Raw genomic sequence first — 21,145 nt, 5'->3', positions numbered from 1 at the left:
GGTGTTTATAAATAAATCACAAACCTAATATTTAATAAATAAAAGGCAGCATATTATTTTGCAGCTTTTATACATTTCTTATATCCTCAGTATATTATTTTGTGCACACAGTAAATTCTCAGGGCCTAAATATATGAGGACAGCTGAGAGGATCATCGGAGTCTCTCTCCCCTCCGTCATGGACATTTACACCGTCCGCTGCATCCGCAAAGCAGCCAGCATTGTGGATGACTCCACCCACCCACCCTTCACACAGACTGATCTCCCTCCTGCCGTCAGGAAGAAGGTACCGCAGCATCCGGTCCAACACGACCAGACTCTGCAACAGCTTCTTCCCTCAAGCCATCAGACTCCTCAACTCCAGAGACTGAACTGATGCACACTCTCTCTCTCTCATTCACCAACCATTTACCCTGACTTGACTTGACTATATCATCTTGTGGCCTCAAGATATTATCTCACTGTCCCACTGTATTAACCTGTGGGCTTGAATTCATTCTCTCATGGCCTAAATACACTATCTTGTAGCTATACAATACATTATCTATGCTGTTCTCAGTTTATTGTCTGACTTAAACTAGGTCTAATCAGTGATATGATAAATCCTTTATTTTATTTATTTATTTATTCTCATAAATGTTAACTTTGATAACTATTCTTCAATCTCTCTTAGATAGTTCATAATATATGTCATATTTTTGCCATTATCAATGTTGCAATTATGGTGGCTTTATGGTTCTTACCTTTGTATGACACTCCTGCACCTGCCAGGATTTAACCCCAAGCAAAATGAGGCTGGAAAGTAAACATGAGACTTTTCTTTTTTGTCAAAACTGTAATGTTTTAATCTTTCTGAACGAAAGATTTTCACAGTATCAAAAGTGAATAATAATAATAATAATAATTAAAAAAAAAAGAAAAACAAACAAAAACAACGGAAAAAACAGAAAGCCAACATACACTTGGCCATTAATGGTATAGTATAAATCTACATTCCAAACGTTTAAGATAATGTGTCCTAGTTGAATATAACCTGGATAGCATCAGAGATGTAGAATATGAAAACAAATCGCTCAAACAGATTTTAAAACCCATCTTGTTTTGCATCTCAATCCTTCAAAGCAACGGAAAAAAGGTGGGGAAAAATATAAAAAACAAACAAACAAAAAAAAAAAAACGGTACATCAGTTATGATCATATTCCCAGATCCCGCTTCCCAACATAATGTCAAATTTGCATTTCGGACTTGTTTACTTGAGAGTACATGTATAAATGTGCCGACACCAACGTGCAGAGCAATGTCAGGGTTAGGGTCGGAAGGTTGTACCATTGCAGCGAAGCTTAGAACTCCTCACACATGAACGGAAGGAGGAAAAACTAAAAACTATCAACAAAAAAACAACAGAAGAACGGTTCTTGATATCAGTCTGCACATACAAACATCTGGAAAAGCAAAAAACAACAACAAAAAAAAAAGTAACGAAGAACAGCCTATCTGAACCAGGAGCACATCAGCCTATTCAAACTACGCAAAGCTGCACTACAGGGAGCGGCTGGAGACCAGCATTCCTGCCCTGCCGGGAAACCGCCGGCTATGGAGCAACAGTACAGAACTACTTCAGTAGACTACAGAGGAGAAGAAGGAGGAGGATTCTGAAGAGCACAAAGAGACGAGACTTCAGCTGAAATCGGGGAAACTCTTCTACCGGTCAGCACTGAGCTGTACTGTCCGACACAGATTGGAAAAATAAGCAGAAAAAATTGGGAGCAAATTGGAATTGTGTCAGTTTTGAGCATGCAGGAGGAATCCCATCAACCTGTCCTCTTTTAGAAGACTGCATGTAAATGTTCAAGTCAGGCGGTCATCTGATATGGTTTGAAAAACCCAGAGTGTACATTAGTGTTCAATTTTGCAGTTTGCTTTTGGAAAATGAGGCAAAATTTAAAAAATAAAAAAAATTAAATAAAAAAAATATGGGAGTCCAAATCTGTAGGCTGTGTTGTAGACAGGGTGATGTTCAGTCATTAAAACACATCTGGACCCACGTTTATCATGTTCTCAGAGACGTCAGATAAAATACGAACTCAGAACGGTTCACTGTACTCTGCTAAAAGGAGGGAATTTTGGGAATCTGTGCCACAAACAGAGCACCATCAGTTGTGTTTTGGCAGGTTAATGAAATTCATGATTAAAAATAATAATAATAATAATAATAAGATAATAATAATGTCAGTATTCGTGGAGAGCGAACTGTATCTTCAGGATCCTCTAGATCTGAATGTCCATGAGCTGGTGGGACAGTACCTTTTGGAAAAACTTGGGAAAGAGGAAAAAAAAAAAAAAAAAGAAATGGGGGGAAAAAAGGAAAACACAATGGGCCGATAGGTCAAAGCGTGCCGTCGTTCTGATTTAAAAGACTTTTATTGTAAAATAACTGTTTACATACTACAAATGAAGTCAAGAACTGCAGGAGTGGTCACCAAAACACATTTTTGGCTGCCTACTCCAACCCAAACAGAGAGAGCGAGCGAGAGAGAGACACAGACAGAGAGAGACGTAGAGAGAGACGTAGAGAGAGAGAAAGAGAGATGGGACAGCAGGCAGGCAGGCCGGCCGGCCAGTGATCCAGCTCTACCCACACGTACGATGAGAAAAGCTCTGATGGATGATCATGTAGAGCGAGGTCCCGTGGCTTTAGTGATAAAGAGGGCATAGACAGAGGGTGACGTCCAGCCACAATCAAGTGTTGAGCAGAGTAAAGTTGGCCACAGGCCAATCAGGTGTCGACTACAGTGACCACAGGCCAATCAGGTGTTCGATACAGTGAGTCAAACGTGTGTTGAGCAGTCTTGAGAGTCTCGGGAGGGCGGGTTCTGTCTCTGACCATCGTTCACGTGTGTTACTGAGCTGCGTTTGAGGGCATCTTTTTCAGGCTGAAGTTGGACCAGTTCACGGCCACCTTCTGTCGGGTTTGCTTAGCTGAGTCGAGGCAAAACCTGGAGGGAGAGAGAGGGGGAGAGGGAGAGAGAGAGGGAGAGAGAGGGGGAGAGGGAGAGAGAGAGAGAGAGAGAGATGTTCGTCAGCAGGAGAACGTCAAGACGTCAACAGAATAACAAGATAGAGCTGCAATTAATAATTCATCAAAGTTCTGCGCTCTCGTATCGACGGGGCTTCACCTCTTGAAGTATTCAACCTCACGATCGATCTCGTCCATTTCCGTTGGATCCAGGTCTTTGGGGAGGAACACGTCATCTATTAAGGAAAGAGGAAACGACTTTTGGACATTGTTCATCTTTAACAGAAGGGAGGACAGGAGATCAATAAGTTCTTTGACTCTCGAGCAGATCCAGGTTCATCTGAAGCAGTATTTTTTTTTTTTGGGGGGGGCCTCAACTTACTCACCCCTGGTCCAGGAGGCCCGCTGCCCTGCACTTTATAGTAGGGCTGTCTCAATCTGATCCACTAAATGGATCCAGTAGAGATATATATTTTTAATGGACTGGGTATCGACTTTTAGGGTTCCGATCCACTTCCAATCATTAGGTTTGCTGGAGCAGAGCGCCACCTGGTGTCCTCTAGGTGCCATTAATAGACATAATCCTCATCTGTGAGATTATTTCAGTAAGAAAAAACAAACTGAGCTTAATTGAACTGATAGGTTTGGTGATGTTACCAGTTAGCAGCCAAAATAAAAGCTAACTGTAACTCTCCACCTTAAATAGCGCTGCAGTTGTATACAGCTCAGCAGTAAAGCGTCACTGCTGGGTTATTTAAGGTGGAACGGGAAGTTTGCTGCTTAAAAAGCAGCAAGTAATGAGTGTGTTAGTTAATCGGTCAGGATCTAAACTCTTCATCCTTCACTCTTCCAGAAAATGCTGCTCTATTCTCTGACGTTTTTGTTGGAGTTTAATTTCTTGTTTTGGTTTTTTGAGGTGTCTCACCTCTGGGGTGCGTCGCATATTAGTTAGAACCTCTGATCGGCTGCATCTCAGTTGAAGAATGATTCAGAAAAAAGAAAAAGAAAAAAGGAAATAAAGTCTGTGTATATATATGTATATATTATATTATATCTAAATATTTCGAATGCGTGTCTATATATAACAAAAATAGTGTGTATATAACAAAAATAGAATAAAAATAAAAAGGGTGGGGGGTCTGATTCATGCAGAATTCCCAGCAGTGGTATAAAACACTGAGCAACACGCTCTCCATCTCCTCTCGCTTTTTGCATTTGCCCCTGCTGGAGTGGTGGAACGAATAACACCACTACTTCGGAGTCTTTCCTAAGGGGACTCCTAACACTACACTGGCCCACTGCTGTAATACGAGCAACCTTGCAAGTTGCTGCGGATAAGCTGGCGAGATCAATACAATGAATATAAAGGGAAAAGCAGAAAAAGAGTCAACACTGCATCACTGAGCAGCACTTTCCAAAAACTAGATGATTCCATCATAGCAGAGAGAATCTGGAATTCAGCGATAAAGCCATGGGGACCCTTAAAGTGTGGAGGTGAGGTGCTTGCAAGGTAGTATATTAGTACCCTCGCTCATGAGTGGCAGCTTGCCGAGTTCGGCTATCGAACCCACAACCCTGCCGTCTTGTGATTTGAGCCTCGGTTAGCTGGAACACGGTCTGCGCTGTGGTGTTAAGCCTGCTTGCTAGCTTGCGCAGCTCATACTACTACCTGTAGACTGTATACAGCCGTAATATTTAGAGAGGACATAACGGTATGAACAAGTGGATACCCCCGACTCTTAACATACTCTGATTGGTCTGATTGAGACTTGTCTAAAAGCCTACGCTCCTCACAACACTCACCTTTCTCTCACAACTGCTGACTCGGACTGCCTCTCAATCTGCAGACTAGAGCCAACCCACTGCAGGCCCAGGGAATCTAATATCTGCTATTCTGTCATCAAAGCCTTTCACAACATGATCATCACAGGAACTACTACTGCCAGACTGTATAGACGGATGTAGGGCTGGGCGATATGATAAAAATACTATATCACGATATACATCTCACACTAAAAACATCAGTAGCGACAGATTCTTATAAACTACTATTCAGATCCTCTCCTGTACTGAATACAGTGATTTATACTCAACATCTGCTGAAATTCATCTAATTAAAGCAGTGTAATTACACTGTTAGTGATGAAATCTGCAGCTGATCAGTGTTTATTAAGAACTAACAGTCTCCTCCATATGATTAGAGAAGAATATTATCATCACGATAATAAAAAAAACACATCACGATACGATAAAATATCGTCATATCACCCAGCTCTAGACGGAAGTTAAATAAGTCAATAAGTAAAAAGTCACATTACCAATAGCACTACTGGACTTGTCCGTCTTGCTTTTGTTCTTCTTATTCTTTCCCTTTTGCTGCTGCAAGTTCAAGTTTGCTGGAGTGTGGGAGTTGGTTTTAGCATCGACATCGTTCTCCGATCGGTTTCCTCGCGTGTCCGTGTCGCTCTTTCCTCGGTGAGAGTTGGACCCTGGATGGTGGTTCCCGTTCGCGGCCCCGTTCGAAGTGTGCTTGGCAGCCTTGCCTTCTTCCGTCTTTCTGCTCCCAGTCTTCGGCGTCTCCCCGTGCTGCTGACTCGGCTGGACAGCTTTGGATCCTCCTCTGGGGCCTTTCTCAGCCTCCGCTATTCTGCTCTCTTGGGATTTCTCCTGGTTTCCAGGTGTTACTTTAGCAGACTTGGAGACAGCAAGCTGCTCCTGTGAGGCCTGGTCCTGTTGCTGCTGCTGCCTCTGAAGCTGCTGCAGCTGCTGCAGCTGCTGCTGCTTTTTGCCCTTCTTCGTCTTGGCTCCGGCCCCTGTGGTGTTCTTGGCGTCGGGTGCCTCGTCTTTGGGTTTGGGCACAGGTGTGGAGCTGGGCTGGGCGGCCTCAGAGCCAGGTGGGGAGTCTCTTTCCGGAGAGCGGACTCGGATGAGCTTGGAGAGGCTGGGAGTGGTGTGCAGCCGCTGGACGTCTTTGGCCGTGGCTGCGTTTATAGAGGTGGTGGTGGTGGTGCTGCTGCTGAGACTGCTGCTGCTGTTGTTAGTGGTGGTGGAGGCTGCGGTGGTGTCCTCCCAACCGTTAAGCGTATCCAGGTCCCTCTTGAAGTTCCTCAGAGAGAGCGGGGAAAGGTCCAGATCTATCTGCTGCAGGTCGGACGAGCCGTTGAGGTGGGACAGCAGGTGGTTGCCCTCCAGCGTGGCGGCCTTCTTGGGGAAGTCGTTGACATCCAGGTTGAGATCGTACATGCTGAAGGAGGCCCTTATGGAGTCTTTGATGGTGTTCTTGATCTCCTCCAGGCGGGAGGTCAGAAAGCTGTTGACGCGCTCCAGCTCAAGCTGAGGCCACTCCAGGAGACGGCCCGGCTCCCCGTCTGGAGCGGACTCCTCCTCGGCCGGCTCCGGAGGAGGGGAGGATCGCTGATCGTTGCAGGCCGTCTCCGCTGCACCCTGCTGGGCACGTTCCCTCTCCTGAAGGATGCACAGGCAAACACACACTGGTCAGCACATACAAGGATATCAAGTCAAACGACCTCCACAACCTCCACATTTCCACCTGGGTGATCCCACAAGTCCCTGCACCTCACTAACATGAAGAACAGCAATTTCAGCCCTGCACCATCCATGTGCTATACTCAATGTGAGCTTAAGATTCGACACCGTCTCTCAGAATAGGGTCAGATTTCCCATCTTAACTTTTGGTTTCCAGCATTATTATATTTTTTGGCACACCGGTGTGTTGTTGAGAGTGAGGATCCCAAAGTCAGCGTTAGGGATGCACCGATCCAACTATTTCAATGCGGTCCCACTGATACCACTGTTGAATTAATAAACCATGTGGTCGAGACTTAAAGCCAGGATTGACTTAAACATTACTTTACTAACTTTGTAAAGCAAAATACAACAAATTAACATGGATAAATGAAAAAAAAAAAAAAAAATTAAAAAAAAAAAAAATCGCCATTTATTTGCTACTAAAATACTAAACAATTGTGCAGGACCTTTACACAGTAGTCAAACTTATTTACAAATATTAAAATAAATAAAATGTTTCAGCCAAAACTAAAAAATAAGCGCCGTCATTTTGTCAAACACACAAACTTATTAATCTTATTTTGAAATATTTTGCATAAACAGTAATTCAAAATAAAATCTAGCAGCTGAACCTGAGAATAAATAAGCAACTTGGTCAAACATACAATCAGTAATCAAACACTGCAAACATCTAAACATTTAGCACAGTTAAAGCCAATTAAACCAATTAAAGAAATGATTAAATTATCCGATACCTGATCCAGCTAATTTTGTTAATATCGGGAGCTATACCAGATCCTAATTTCGGATCGGTGCATCCATTGTTTTTTATATCTACACAATATTTATTGTCTCAGACTTAAAACATCAGTAGCGACAGATTCCTATAAACTACTTTTCAGATCCTCTTCTGTACTGAATACAGTGATTTATACTCTATATAAACACCTGCTGCTCTTCAGCTAATTAACCCAGTCTAATTACACTGTTAGTAATGAAACCTGCAGCTGATCAGTGTTTATTAAGCACTAACAGTCTCCTCCATATGATTAGAGAAGCTTATTATCATCACCATAACAAAATTTATCACGATACGATAAAATATTCATATTGCCCAGCTCTAATCCATAGTCATCATTATTTCAAGTTCAGTATTATTTAATATTCCTCCTAAGTCACCTGTTAAAAAAAAAATGTAATTTTAATCACACTGTAACTGTACTGGTGCATTCGAAGCTGGCATGGGTCTCATTTTATATTTCTTACTATTTTATTAGTGTGCAACCTAGACAAATTCCCAGAGCAGGTTGAATAGAGGTTTTCTATTCTATTAGGGGTATTACGATATTAGGGTCACAGGTCAGTGCATGCAGCCCACCAGAGAACTTGCGGTACGCACAATTAGGGTAAATACGGTAATTTTATAAAAGTGCATGCCACCCGGAAACCAAGCTGTGCGCTGTTGGATTTGCATGGATTTAGGAGCATCACTTTGGTCACTGTAGTTTTGTTGACCCCACCCCAACCACCCACAACCAACCACAGGAACTTGGTGGAACAAACCAGCGTGGATCGAACCGTGTACCGGCTTCTGTGTACCATTAAACCTGTAATAATCCATAGTAGTAATGTGCCTTTATTGGTATTCTTCTCTTTGCAATTATGAGCACAGGGTCAGCCAACGGTACGGCCCTCCTGGAGCAGAGTCCGTCCAACAGTGGCAGTTTAGTGGACACCCTGCGACACACGTGGTTCATTCCTGTGACGTCTACTGATCGACTAATTTCAGAGCAGATTCCCCGACAACGGATCAATATGGCCTGCTTACCCACACATACACGATCCTTCAAAGAAGAAACATCATGTCTACAGAAGTTCATACTGCCTAAGAATCTGACGGTACCTTCTTCTTCTGTTTGTGCCGGGCGCGCTTGGCTGCCTTGGCGGTGTTAACTGGCTTGGGTTCGGTGCTGTTGATGAAGTCCAGGAGCTCGTCCACGTCCCGGTGGTCGATGGCACTTGGCGCGGCTGGATCCAGGTCTTGCCTCTGAGGCAGCTCCTCTTTACGACGAGTCAGCCTAGACCGGAGCTTCTCTCGGATCTCTGCATAGTTCCGACTGGTGGGGGCTGCGGGCGGCTGTGGGATGGGAGAGAGGAGATACTGAGCGTCAGTGGAGGCGGAACTCAATAGTGCTTTGGGTCACAGACAGTGTTTCTCAACCCTGGAGGCCCCCCTGTCCTGCACGTTGTAGTGGAACCCCTGCTTGAACACACCCACTGCACCTCTGAAAGGACTTGTTAATTGACTGACTAGTTGAATCAGGTGTGTCCAGAGAAGGGAAAGCAATAAATGTGCAGGGTTGAGAAACACTGGTCTGAATGCTGGTTATACGACCTCATATCTCAATGCAAAAATACAATGTGCAATCCCCCCCCCCCCCCCCCAAATACACATGCAATTAAGTTTTTTTTTTTTTTACTTCTATTATTTATATTGTGTAAATATTGGTAATTTATCTACGTTTTGCATCTGAGTGTCTTGCTCTCCCTTTGCTGCTGTGACACTGAGAATTTCCCCACTGTGGGACTAATATAGGATTATCTTATCTAGCACAGCACTTGTTAGAATAGCAGGACCCAGGACCCCTCACAACTAATGCTCTTCTGCTGCATTTAAACAATTATAAACATATTAAAACTCAAAATTAACCATTAGGATAACACATCTGCAGTCTACTGACTACAATCAATGAGAAAGGAGGGTTTTAAATAAATAAATAAATAAATAAATAAACAGACCTAGATTAACGTCTTAATTGTGTTTCATAAGTTATGACGTCCCGTGGTTAATAATTCAGCTCCTGAAGAATAGCAGGGTTTGTGGGTTTAATTTCCCCATCCTACACAATCCCTCAAGCTACAGGAGTGCACAGCAGGTCCGAATCCAATTACAGCAAATACGCCCCAGAATTAAACATCATCACAACCTGCGATTCTGAATCCTCAACCACAGACCTGAGGCCTACAAGGTATACAAGCACTGTAAAACTGCCTCATGTGTTTTACACAAAACGCTGGAAGGCTACTATAGTGCAGCGTTCAGAAGATAAAACCCATAAACGGAGCAAAAAGCTCAGTCCTGCATTAAAGCCATTCTTCATTTAGGGAAAGTTTTACGTCCTCAGGTTATAAATGCATGTTTACATTTAATATTACAGATTATACAACATCTGATTGGTTGAGAAGCGTCCTAACCGGGCTGATATTTGGGATAACTGCACAGCTTTTTCACGCTAAAAAAGGTATCACACCCCTCTTTGCATGTCTATGAATGGGGAGAGCGCAACTTACTGGAAACTGAAGGTCAGATTACTGATCATACTGATCTGTATATGGTCAGATCACACATATATATACATCTGACAAAAACTTTGGCTCAATAACGCTAAAAAAAACGAGGCGGGCTTTACCCAATAGCACGTCAACCCTCCTCCAATGGCAGCATAATGAGCAATCTGATTGGCTCTTTTCTGACTTTATCCGTGAACAGACGCCACGCTGAGCATTAGGAGCGTTCCCATTCGCATTTCAACCAGTGGCCGATCTCCTCATTTATAACGTCTATGGCTGAACTGGACGGTTGGACAGTTCTATGGCTCTTTCTGTACCACAAAAGCTGAGGTGTCAGCAGTTATCTTGGACTGAGGACTACACAGTAATACTCTGAAGGTATAGATAATATGCTATATATCTTAATAGCACGGATTTGGTGGGTCAGTACACTAAATATTAACCAAATATTATTATACTAACCTGTACTAAGAGGAAGTGATGAAGCACTGTGAGATCTACTGCTCATTTATCATTATCCAACATTATTTATATATATTTTTTAAACTGATTCTTTTCCCCCGGACCTCAGTAGCTCCTATTATGTAGTGTCCATCGTAACAATACTCAAAAACTGATCTGTGAGTATGCAAGTTCATCACTTTGACACTTTCATCTAAATTACATACTCCATACTCAAGAACTACTACTTACTTACTAATTACTAATTGGTATGCAATTGGGACGCACCCTAAAGTTCACAGTTTTTTTAGATAATATGCCCATAAGACATCAGTAGAGCTCTAGAGAACACAGAAAAATATATAAAATTTATTAAACATTAAAAACTAAAGTAAATTCTTTTACTGTTCTGCACTACGCCACTCAGCACTTAAATCTAAAATAGTTAAATTCAGTCTTTGCCACCATTAGATCTTTATTTTAAAGTATATAAGCACTGCCTCAGCATCATTTTTATTTTACTAATTATTAATTTTATTAATTTAATTAAAGGATAAAAAGAGCCCCCAGCTGAAGCATCACTCATCAGCTGAATCATTTGTGTGTTTAAACTGTGCCCAACCCTGCAGAACCCCACAGGGTACAACCCGAACAGCGCCGAGCCCAGCAGAATTACCGCATTATGGCCGAAGAACTCGCAGTAGCAGCAGTCACAATATTTCCCGTCCCGTTGATTGGTGGATGAGGAGGCGCAGGAGCTGCGTTCCGAGCTGCTGTCTTCATCCTCGCCTTCCTCCGGCTCGCACACCGCCTGCTGACACGTTGAGCCGTTTACCAGCTTGTGCCCTTTACACGCTTGGTCCCTAAAGACACACACACACACCTCAGTTAACAGTGTTTTGGTTAATAACACAGAGATGCTGCAGAAACACATTCTCAGGGCATTTACGGCATCAGGCTACATTTTTAAGCCCAGTTACAGGACAGAGAAAGCAGCACTGGGAGCCTTGCCAAAGTACACCGACCGGCCACTTCATTAAAACCACCTCGTTGTTCCTACACTCACTGTCCATTACTATTTAGGAGCACTGTGCAGTTCTACAAGTCTGTAGACTCTGTTATCAGCCTCCTCCTTTCACCCTGTTTATTCTTCAAAGCTCAGGACCCCACAGGACTGACCACCACAGAGCAGGCTGTAGTATTTGGGTGGTGGGTCAGTCAGTCAGTCAGTCAGTCAGTCATTCTCAGCACTGCAGTGACACTGAATGACATGACGGTGGTGGTGGTGGATCAGACACAGCGTTCTTAAACACTGTGGCTATCCTCTCTATTTGACACTCCTACCTAGCTGCTCCAGGGACAGAAGATCAGAAGATCTGCTGCTGGAAATTCCTTCATCAGTGGCCGCAGGACTGTATTTCTGGGCTGTGTTGTCGTAAATATTAATAGAGCACAGAGAAACATCGAATTTGACGTGCTGACGCCTTCACAGACTCCAGAAAGTTAAGAAATGGCACTTTACAGGGACAGTGGAGGTCAGATTGAGGTCTGGAGAAGTGGAAGAGCTTCTACCAGCAGGTCAATGATCCTAAACACACCTCAAAATGCACAAACTGAAGGGTTTGCCATGGCCTTCACAGCCCCCCTGAGCAAAACATCATCCAAGCAGTGCAGGAGGAACTAGAAGCCTCATGCAAAAAAATTAATGAGTGAAAAAAGTCTGGTATTACCCTAAAAACCCACAACATCTCTACTCAGAGCACGACCCCCGACCCCTCACCAACCTGCAAGCGGTGGATGTTAGATGAGCTGCATTGGAGGAGGCTACAGTTCCACCGCTGCTGTTGTTGTTATTGTTGTGCCCGTTGCAGGGGTGGCTGCAGCCCATCAGCGAGGCACCCACTTTCCCATGCTGGGCGCTGGCAGGTGGAATGTGAGCGTTTTTGCAGGCGCTGGACTTGTGCAGAGCGGCAGGGCTGTCCGGACCGCTCGAGTGCTTGCCGCCAGCCGGCAGGTTCGGTGCCAGTGGGGAGAATGGAGCGTGTGCAGCTGCGTTGACGTGGACATGCTGACTGGAGGTGGGCTTGGTGGCAGGCAGCAAAGTGGAGTTCTGGGAAGAGAGGCCCGTGGGACTGTTGGGCGGCACGGACAGGTCTGCAGGCTGGTGGTGCTCGTTCGGATGGAACGCCTCACCTGGAGGACAGAAGAAGGTGAATACCACCACTACCACCACTTCTGCAGCTGTGGCATTTTAAGGAACATCTCCAAGTAAGTTCTAACCGGTAAAGCGCTCATACCTGGAGGAGTTGGTCGCCTGCACATGGTTTTGAAGTGCTTGGGGGTGGTCTTGCAAAGGTCAGCGGAGGTAGACAGTGGAGTAACGGGGGACGTGGCACCGGGGTTGGAGGATGCTGGGTGACTGTAGGGACACACTTTGGTCCCAGATGCCTCGTGAGAGGATCTTTTCTCATGACAGGTTGGTCCCGCCGTCCCGCCTGCTGCAACCACAAAGAGCATAAATGAGGTGGGGGGGGTTCAGACCGATCACAATGGAAAGATAACGGTCAAAGATTATCCTAAGAACAGTGCAATATTTTTTTATACCAGCAGAACACAGAACCCAGTTCTGATATGTGCAACATTTAGAACCTGAGTTATAATAATAGGTAATAATCAGAATAGATAGCCTTGTTCTGAAAACAAGGTCATCCCACTACAGAGAGCAGACACAGACACACACACACACACACACACACACACACACACACAGTCAAGCGGGTCGAACCTTGCTGAGAGTGAGTACCGCCATGGGTGCAGTGAGCTCCCGTGTTTGAGTGAGCCGAGTTCCAGAGGCCCGAGAGCTTTCGGGCCGACAGGAAGGAGCTGGGGTCCCAGTCCACGGAGCTCTGCTCTGGGTAACCATTCCCGCAGCTCTGCGACTTACACGAGGACGAGTGGGACAACGGTGCCTGGAAAATAAACACACAGTGTGAAATTCCAGACTTCGAAGGAATCACATATATTATGCCCAAAATTCTTTAAAATGTGTTTATTTTAGCCTATTTGACCATTTATAAAAAAAAAAGCCAAAAACACTTTCCATATATGACTTTTATTTTGTATTTGTTTTTTTTAATTATGGACTCTATTTGGTTGGTTTAACCCCTTATACTCTAAGGTGCCTCAATTAATTTCAAACTCAGAAATCTGTACGTCTCTAAGTTTCATAAATGAATTAATATTTTATTGATTAGATTTAAAATGTGGGCTCCGAGTGGCTCAGCAATCTAAGCTCTACCACTACGGCCCGGGGGGACACGAGTTTGAATCCAAAGCCATGCGGCTTTGCCATCAGTGTTCGGAGCCGAAGACAGCACAACTGGCTGTGCTCACTTCGGGTGGGTAGATGGCACTCTCTCCCCCTAATAACTCTTAATCGATGTTGGCTGGTGGAGCTGGGGAACCGGCGCTTTCCTCAGAGCATGTAGGATGCCCGGCAATATTAGAAGAGAGGAGGTGGCTGGTTGCACATATATCAGAGAAGGCATGTGTTAAGACTTTACCCTAGGGCTGGGCGATATGGTAAAAATACTAGATCACGATATTTAAAAAAAATAAAATAATAAAAACAAAATGTATCATGATACACTACAATATCGTCATATTGCCCAGCTCTACTTTACCCTCCTAGTTTTGGGAGCATCGAATATTGGGTGGGTTAATTAGCAGTACCAAACTGGGAAGAAAAAAAAGGGACATTTTTTACATTGGATTTAAAGGGTTAAACTATGTGTAATAAGGTGATTTTAATATAAAACAAGCAGATTCTTCCACAGCCGCTTACAGTCCCGCTTGGGAATCAGCAGCGGTAACACAATTAACATAACATATGGACTATAACTAAAACAGGGCATCTCTAAGCTCACGGTACCACAGAGTGAGCTGAAGCAGAGGCCTTCATGAGGTCAAACGTTTGAAAGGCATCCCAAAACAAAGCAAAGGGGTCAACCAGACTGAACCAGTCAAAGCCTACTGCACTGGTCACCTTGTATAAATAAGAACTGGAAATGGCAAACGGATGTTCAGCCTTTTCTTCACTGAATGGGTTTATGTGTAAAGAATCAGGGCAGGTTCAGGAAGAGAGCTGTGGCCATTGTTTGGCCCTTGTCCACCTAGTGAGAGGCATATCCGGCATCAGGCCCGGTAAACGGAGACTGCTTTGGGTACGGCTGCGGAGACTCGACAGCAACCAGACAACCGATCAAAGAATCAGACGCTCTGCACAATTACCAGTATCAAAACCCAGACAGACACGCCTCCTCAGACTTAGAGCTGCTGGAGAGTTTCGGGTTTGACTGACAAGTGCGTTTCTTTACTGGATGAATAATATCTAGAAACACTTCCAAAGACGTTCGGCCCAACGGTCTGCTGCAGCACGTCAGTACGAAACCGAGCGTCATCGAGATTGACGGCACGCCTACAACACTAACCGATACACTGTGTCCAAATGTTTGTGGACACTCCTTCCAGCAAATGCATTCAGCTACCCTCAGTTGCACCCATTGCTGACACACAGCTTGTCTAGTCTAGGAGCAGATAAACACTGATGAACCTATTGGCACCATGACTAATAATGCCAGGCGTGGGTTAGAGGAGTATTAAGCCCCCCAGCATTGAGGAGCTGTGGAGCAGTGGAAGAGCTGTTCTCTGGAATGATGGTGGTGGAGCGCCATCCAGTACTTTTGGGAGGAGTTGAGTGAAATCCTCACAGCAATGTGTGCTCCAAATTCCTTGGATAGTAGAGACAGTCACTCCAACATAAGCAGGATCAACTCTCAAACACTGAATGAGCAGGTGTCCCAATACTTTCGTCCATTTAGTGTATGCGCTTATTTTAGCAATATGGCCAGTTCTGTCCTACCTCAGCTCAGTTCAGAGATGGACTGCGGGTAAATGGAACAAGGACAAAGAAGCCATACCATCACCATCATCAATAGAGCTCCCATTGGAGCACCTCGGCACATTTGCCTTAACAAGCAGAATTACCGTCTATTTAAAGTAGTGGGAAGATGATGAAAATAGACGCGGTAAACATTATAATCCAGATGGTAAATAACAGGGCCAGTTCACAGGCCTGTCTGAACTGTAAATAACAGGGCCAGTATGCCTGCTAGTCTGAACTGCCAGGGTAAGCCCAGACGTATATACAGCTAATAGCTCTATAGAATAGTCCTACAATGCAGCCATATGGAGCACTTGAGTCAATGTGCTGCTGCCCATTAGAAGATGCTCAAAAGGATGAAAGGATACTGTCCAAGGAGACGCTTAGGAGTCAATTCCTACACCAATCAGCCACAACATTGGTACCACCTGCCTAATACTGAGTGGGTCCCTACATATGCTGCCACAACAGATCTGACCATTCGAGGCCTGGACTCCACAGGACCTCTGAAGTTGTACCTGACGTATGCAGATCCTTCAAGTCCTGATAGTCCTGTCAGCCTACCCTGTCACTAGTTGACCGGGGGTGCTTCCTTGGACCACTTTTGGTAGGTACTGACCACAGCGCCCTCCAGTCATTGTCTAGGACACTTACGCTTGTCCATTTTTCCTGCTTCAACACCTTCAAGAACTGACCGTTCACTCGTAAATCAACACTGTCAACGTTTTTCCCAATTCAGTGGTGCTAATATTCTGGCTGATGGGTTCAGACAGTTCTTAGCATGCTCTTGATTTACAAGGTCACTGATCTCAGACATCCTTCTCCTTCAAGGTCTAAAAGACTCTCATAGGTGTGGAGTGGTGGGCTTGTCCAGCTGAAGAATTAAAGCCTAGACCATCACTGCCAATGGACCCACCTGTTCGTATCTCCCCCTAGGTCCCGACACGAGGAGCCTCCGCCAGTACGTTATGTGATGCCAGCCATTGAGGACATCATTGTTTTGGTTTCACAATGCAGTTAAGCGAACACACCAACGACCTCTGAATGATATACCTACGCCTGAACCTTCCCATACTTCACACGGACTGGTTTGTAGAGGGGCAGGCGTCCGCTTGTTGTCGCACGTTGACGATGGTGGGTCGTCTTTCCCAGAAGAAGTGAATGAGCAGACTCATTCGGATCCACTAAACTACTGAGATTACAGCATCACTACCAGCAGCACCAACTTCAAGAGCTGCCAAATCACCACTCTGGCTGTTCAACGGGAGCCGGATAGCTTCCACACCTGCGGAGGACCACACCAGAGCCCACTAGACATGAACCCCAGACTGATGCCAGGCTCAAATGTACCGAACTCTCAAAGCAAGCTCTCCGGAGTCCAGAAACAACACAAAAGCCATTGCTTCGGACTGAGACCACCACATATTTCGCAGCCCGTGGAGGTTCGAGGCACCTTTCGTACCTGCTGATTTGGTGCAGATCAAACTGAAAAGACTGAAGGTCCGGACTAGACAGGGTCGGGAGGTGTGAAAGCACCCTTAGACCAGCTGAGGACTAGACAGCGAGGCTTGTACTTATGTGTGTACAGCTGTAAACTCATTTGCAGAAGGAATATGAGAGCAGACTTCAATACAAAAGTATTAAAGGAAACCACCAGCTGACGTCCTTAACGATCCCCGCTGCTCGCTCAAGAGTTCATCGTCAGTTCACGTCAAATCTGTGTCTTTCATCACGAGCATGGCAGCACGGAGCGGCGCTTAAGAAGCTCATCGGGCATCAGCTCTCTTTTACGCTGGTGTACCTATGCTATATGTTTAATTCAAAACATGACAAAAGTATTGAGACACCTGCTCATTTGTTTCTTCGTTGAAGCTTTTGTTGGAGTAACTGAGTCTGTACTGTCCAGGGAAGAAGCCTTTCTAGTAGATTTTGGAGGACCAAGAGCTGAGTTGGTGAGGTCAGGATGTTGGATGATCACCACCACCACCAAAACCCCACCTCATCTCCTGGTCAGAGCACTGCTCCACAGATCAATCCTGGGGGGCTTTATACCCCTCTAGTCCACGCCTGGCTTTAGGCAGCATGGTGCCAATAGGCTCATCAATGCTCATCTGAGGGTCCTATTCTATTGGCAGTACTTCTCTTCTCTACATGGACTAGATAAGCTGTGTGCATGCACGTGTATCAACAACAGGTGCAATTTAGCAAGTAGCAAGGGGTGTCCACAAACATTTGGACATGTAGCGCAGGATTATATGGCCTTTTTTTGGGGGGCATTTTCAGCTGCGATTTCTTCATGAATGGTGCAACGTCAGAGAAGAGCCTCTGGAAAAGCTGAAGGTCTGAGACTACATGACAGGGCCAAGTTCCAACAGGACCCGCAACCGGCCAGGAGCACCGGCACATCCGAGCTGGACGCTGCTACTCACCGGTGCGCTCTGCTCCTGCGCCGCCGTCCTCCTCTCCTCTTCCTCCACGCTCTTCCGGCAGCTCTGGCAGATCCAGAGAGGAACCTCCCCCAGCAGCGACTGCGACAGCGAGGGCACGGCGTCCGCCAGCTTGCGACCCGGGACCTCCCTCAGCAGGGCCTGGGAGAGAGCCGGGACAGCCTCCGACAGCTTGGACCCGTGGCTGGGGAGCCCGTTGGCCAGGCCCGCCCCCCAGTCCTTAAACTCCCGATGGCACAGCAAACAGCAGGTGTGCATGGACTGTGGAGAAAGAGAGAAGCAGAAGCGTGGTCAGCGCTGAATGCTTGTGGGAGGAAATCCACTGGCCCAGCTTCACTCGTATGGCCACTGAAGTCCATCTCCGGACCGTCCTGGATGCTTTTCACTCACTTTCCTCCTTTGCATGATCTGCTGTCACACCTAGGCTGGATCAACGCTGGCAAGCACACCTACAGACATCCCTGCAACCTACCCCATCAGGCTGGTTCAGCAGCGGGCTGGTAAGCCCCATCTCCAGGCGGAGGACCTCCTTACCTCCTGCCCTGCTGGAAGGCCAGCTGGAGGGGAGGCAGAGCTGAGTGTGCAGCCTCTGTTAGATTACCTGACACGGTCCAGCATCGCGTAACAGGCCTTATTTATTTATTTATTAATTTATTAATTTATTAACTCACTTATTTATTTATTTAGCTACTGTGGGGGGAGCGAGGTGCTCCGCCCGGGGTGGTAGCTAGCTGCTGCCGCCGCCGCCGCCGCTGCTGCTGCTGCCGCTACCACCGCTACCACCGCTGCTAGCTAGGTAGCTATAGTTAGCTTAGCGCAGCTAAAGGGAGAAAAACTGCAGCGTTTTACAATTTTCCTGCAAAATTCCTCCCTTATAAAAATGCCAAATTCGATAAAAGCCCTCCACAATATGTTCCCACGTTTAAAAAGGCAACGCATGTCCAAATTGCTGCATATATGCTGCCATAAGTCTCGTTAGCGGATAGCTCCAGCTACCTGGCTGGTCCTCGCCGGGCGGTCCAATCCCGCGTCCCCGCCTCCGGCTGCAGCTCCGTCGGCCTTCTTCTCCGCGGCGCTCCGCTGCTGCTGCGGGTCCTCCTTCTGCCCCGCTCCCGCCTGCCTGCTCTTCTTCCTAGCCATGGCGCTTTATCACTTAATTTCCTAATATTTGCCCGTGCCCGTTTGGTTCGCGACAGGTCCGATAAAAATGGTACAGGTTCGATTTTTAAAAACGAGCTTTTTGGGGCTTTAGTTTTTATTCCAAGCGCCGTAAAAGAGCAGTTTCTGTTTCCCTCCTCAAAGACAACAGTCAATATGGCGGAGGGCTGGCACACACACGCTAGCGCGAGGTCGCGGGGTCAAACGTAGTGATGGCAAAATGGCTTCGCCGCCATGGCAACTGTGGGAAGGCCACAGAAACGCAGCGATGCACCAGGTTAACCAGCGCGAAACGCCACAGGGCTGCAGAGGTGCAACATGGTAGAACAGCTGGTTCTCCAGGTGAAAGCAAAGCCTGCCTTATGCTTGTAGGCCAGTTATGGACCATCATCATGACCAACCATCATGGTGGTCCTACCAAGAGTCCAGCTTAACTATCAGGGTCAACTTCTAAGTAGCTTTGTCATTATTATTATTATTATTTTCCTCCCTGAGGATAATAACACATGCTGGCGGCTGGTTTGAGATGGTCAAGGTGGTTAAAACAGCTGGTTCTCCAGGTGAAAGCAAAGCCTGCCCTATGCTTGTAGGCCAGTTATGGACCATCATCATGACCAACCAGCTGGTTAACCGGTATGACCAAGCCTCTTGACCAGCGGGATCGTGATGGTCATGCTAATCAACCACCTTGTTCAAGGTGGTCCTACCAAGAGTCCAGCTAAACCATCAGAGTCAACTTCTAAGTAGCTTTGTCATTATTATTATTATTATTATTATTATTATTATTTTCCTCCCTGAGGATAATAACACATGCTGGCGGCTGGTTTGAGATGGTCAAGGTGGTTAAAACAGCTGGTTCTCCAGGTGAAAGCAAAGCCTGCCCTATGCTTGTAGGCCAGTTATGGACCATCATCATGACCACACTGCTGGTTAACCAGTATGACCAAGCCTCTTGACCAGCGGGATCGTGATGGTCATGCTAATCAACCACCTTGGTCATGGTGGTCCTACCAAGAGTCCAGCTAAACCATCAGGGTCAACTTCGAAGTAGCTTCGCTCAGATCAGTAGGCTGGGTGACCATGGTCATTATTATTATTATTATTATTGTTGTTGTTATTGTTATTATTTTCCTCCCTGAGGATAATAACACATGCTGGCGGCTGGTTTGAGATGGTCAAGGTGGTTAAAAAAGCTGGTTCTCCAGGTGAAAAGCTGGTAGGCCAGCTGGTTATGGCTTAGCTCTTGACCAGCATGGTGTATGTTTGTGATTTCAGTCATGGACCATCAGCATGACCAATCAGACCAAGCTAGTTAACCAGTATGACCAAGCTTCTTGACCAGCAGGATTGTGATGGTCATGCTAATCAACCACCATGGTCATGGTGGTCCTACTGATAGTCCAGCTAAACCATCAGAGTCAATTTAAGTAGCTGATAATGATGGGTTAACAGGTCTATCTGCATGACCATCAGGGCCAAGCTGGTCATGCTGGTCAACAGGCCTGGTCATTCTGATTGGGTAGCTTGGTCAGACTGGTCATGCTGGTAGACCGGTGCTAAACCATCAAGCTTGAACACAAACAGTCCCTTATGCTGGTCAAGAGCTAAGCTGCCCTACAAGGTTAACCAGCGTAACCAGTTTGAGCTGGTCTGGGAACGTATGACGTTTGTGTGCTTATGTAACTGGTTTCGTTTCTTTTAAAACTGCTGCAGAACTTTCAGATTCCTTTGATTCAGTCTTCTTCATCCTATACCGGATCAGCTCTCTCCAGAATTCTTTGCCCCCTATTTTGCCCCCAATTCTATAACCCTTGGAATGAAACAGGCCACGTCTTTATAGAGGATGGAAATGCAAGTCCTAGAGAGAGGAACCTGGACGTCCTGGACTGGACTTCACTGACACCAAACTTAATACCAGGCATGAGCAAGCCTTTATGGGGCCCTAAGAAGATTTTAACTTGAGGCCCCCCATATCACCACCACCACCACCTCAGCCCCAGATGCTTCATCATTTTATAGGGAGAGAGATACTGTGCTTATTGCTCCAATAAGCTGAAGCACCCGGGCCATTATCTGAATATCTGCATTTGCCCAACAGTGGCGGAAGCAGCCAACAGCAGGAATTGATTAACCTAGTATCTATGTGCCAACTATGAAAATATATTAATATAAAGTCACTTTTATCTAATAGTAATACTATTTCGTTTTATTATTCAATATTATTTTTAAAATATGTATTTTTTATCATGATATCTTGATGC

At 45.6% G+C, this 21,145-nt stretch overlaps 1 protein-coding gene across 2 annotated transcripts; it reads right to left on the bottom strand.

Moving 5' to 3' along the window:
* Nucleotides 1-938: 938 nt before the first annotated feature.
* Nucleotides 939-19,016, bottom strand: fam193b (family with sequence similarity 193 member B). 2 transcript variants are annotated; one of them, XM_072693272.1, is made up of 10 exons: nucleotides 18,723-19,016; nucleotides 17,709-17,987; nucleotides 13,123-13,306; nucleotides 12,635-12,835; nucleotides 12,122-12,530; nucleotides 11,014-11,200; nucleotides 8,449-8,682; nucleotides 5,336-6,482; nucleotides 3,178-3,253; nucleotides 939-2,997 (listed from the first exon to the last, which is right to left on the bottom strand). In XM_072693272.1, the coding sequence occupies exons 1-10, from the start codon at nucleotides 18,864-18,866 to the stop codon at nucleotides 2,901-2,903; spliced, it is 2,958 nt and encodes a 985-aa protein (XP_072549373.1). In that variant the 5' UTR covers nucleotides 18,867-19,016; the 3' UTR covers nucleotides 939-2,900. The 2 variants fall into 2 exon arrangements, with proteins under 2 accessions (XP_072549373.1, XP_072549375.1); XM_072693274.1 differs by lacking the exon at nucleotides 18,723-19,016 and adding an exon at nucleotides 18,117-18,188.
* Nucleotides 19,017-21,145: the final 2,129 nt, after the last annotated feature.

This window comes from Salminus brasiliensis, chromosome 12 (assembly GCF_030463535.1).
Source record: "Salminus brasiliensis chromosome 12, fSalBra1.hap2, whole genome shotgun sequence".
In the NCBI taxonomy this organism is placed as follows: domain Eukaryota; kingdom Metazoa; phylum Chordata; class Actinopteri; order Characiformes; family Bryconidae; genus Salminus; species Salminus brasiliensis.
Note: the sequence above shows the minus strand (reverse complement) of the source record. Positions and strands in the feature narration are given on the sequence as shown.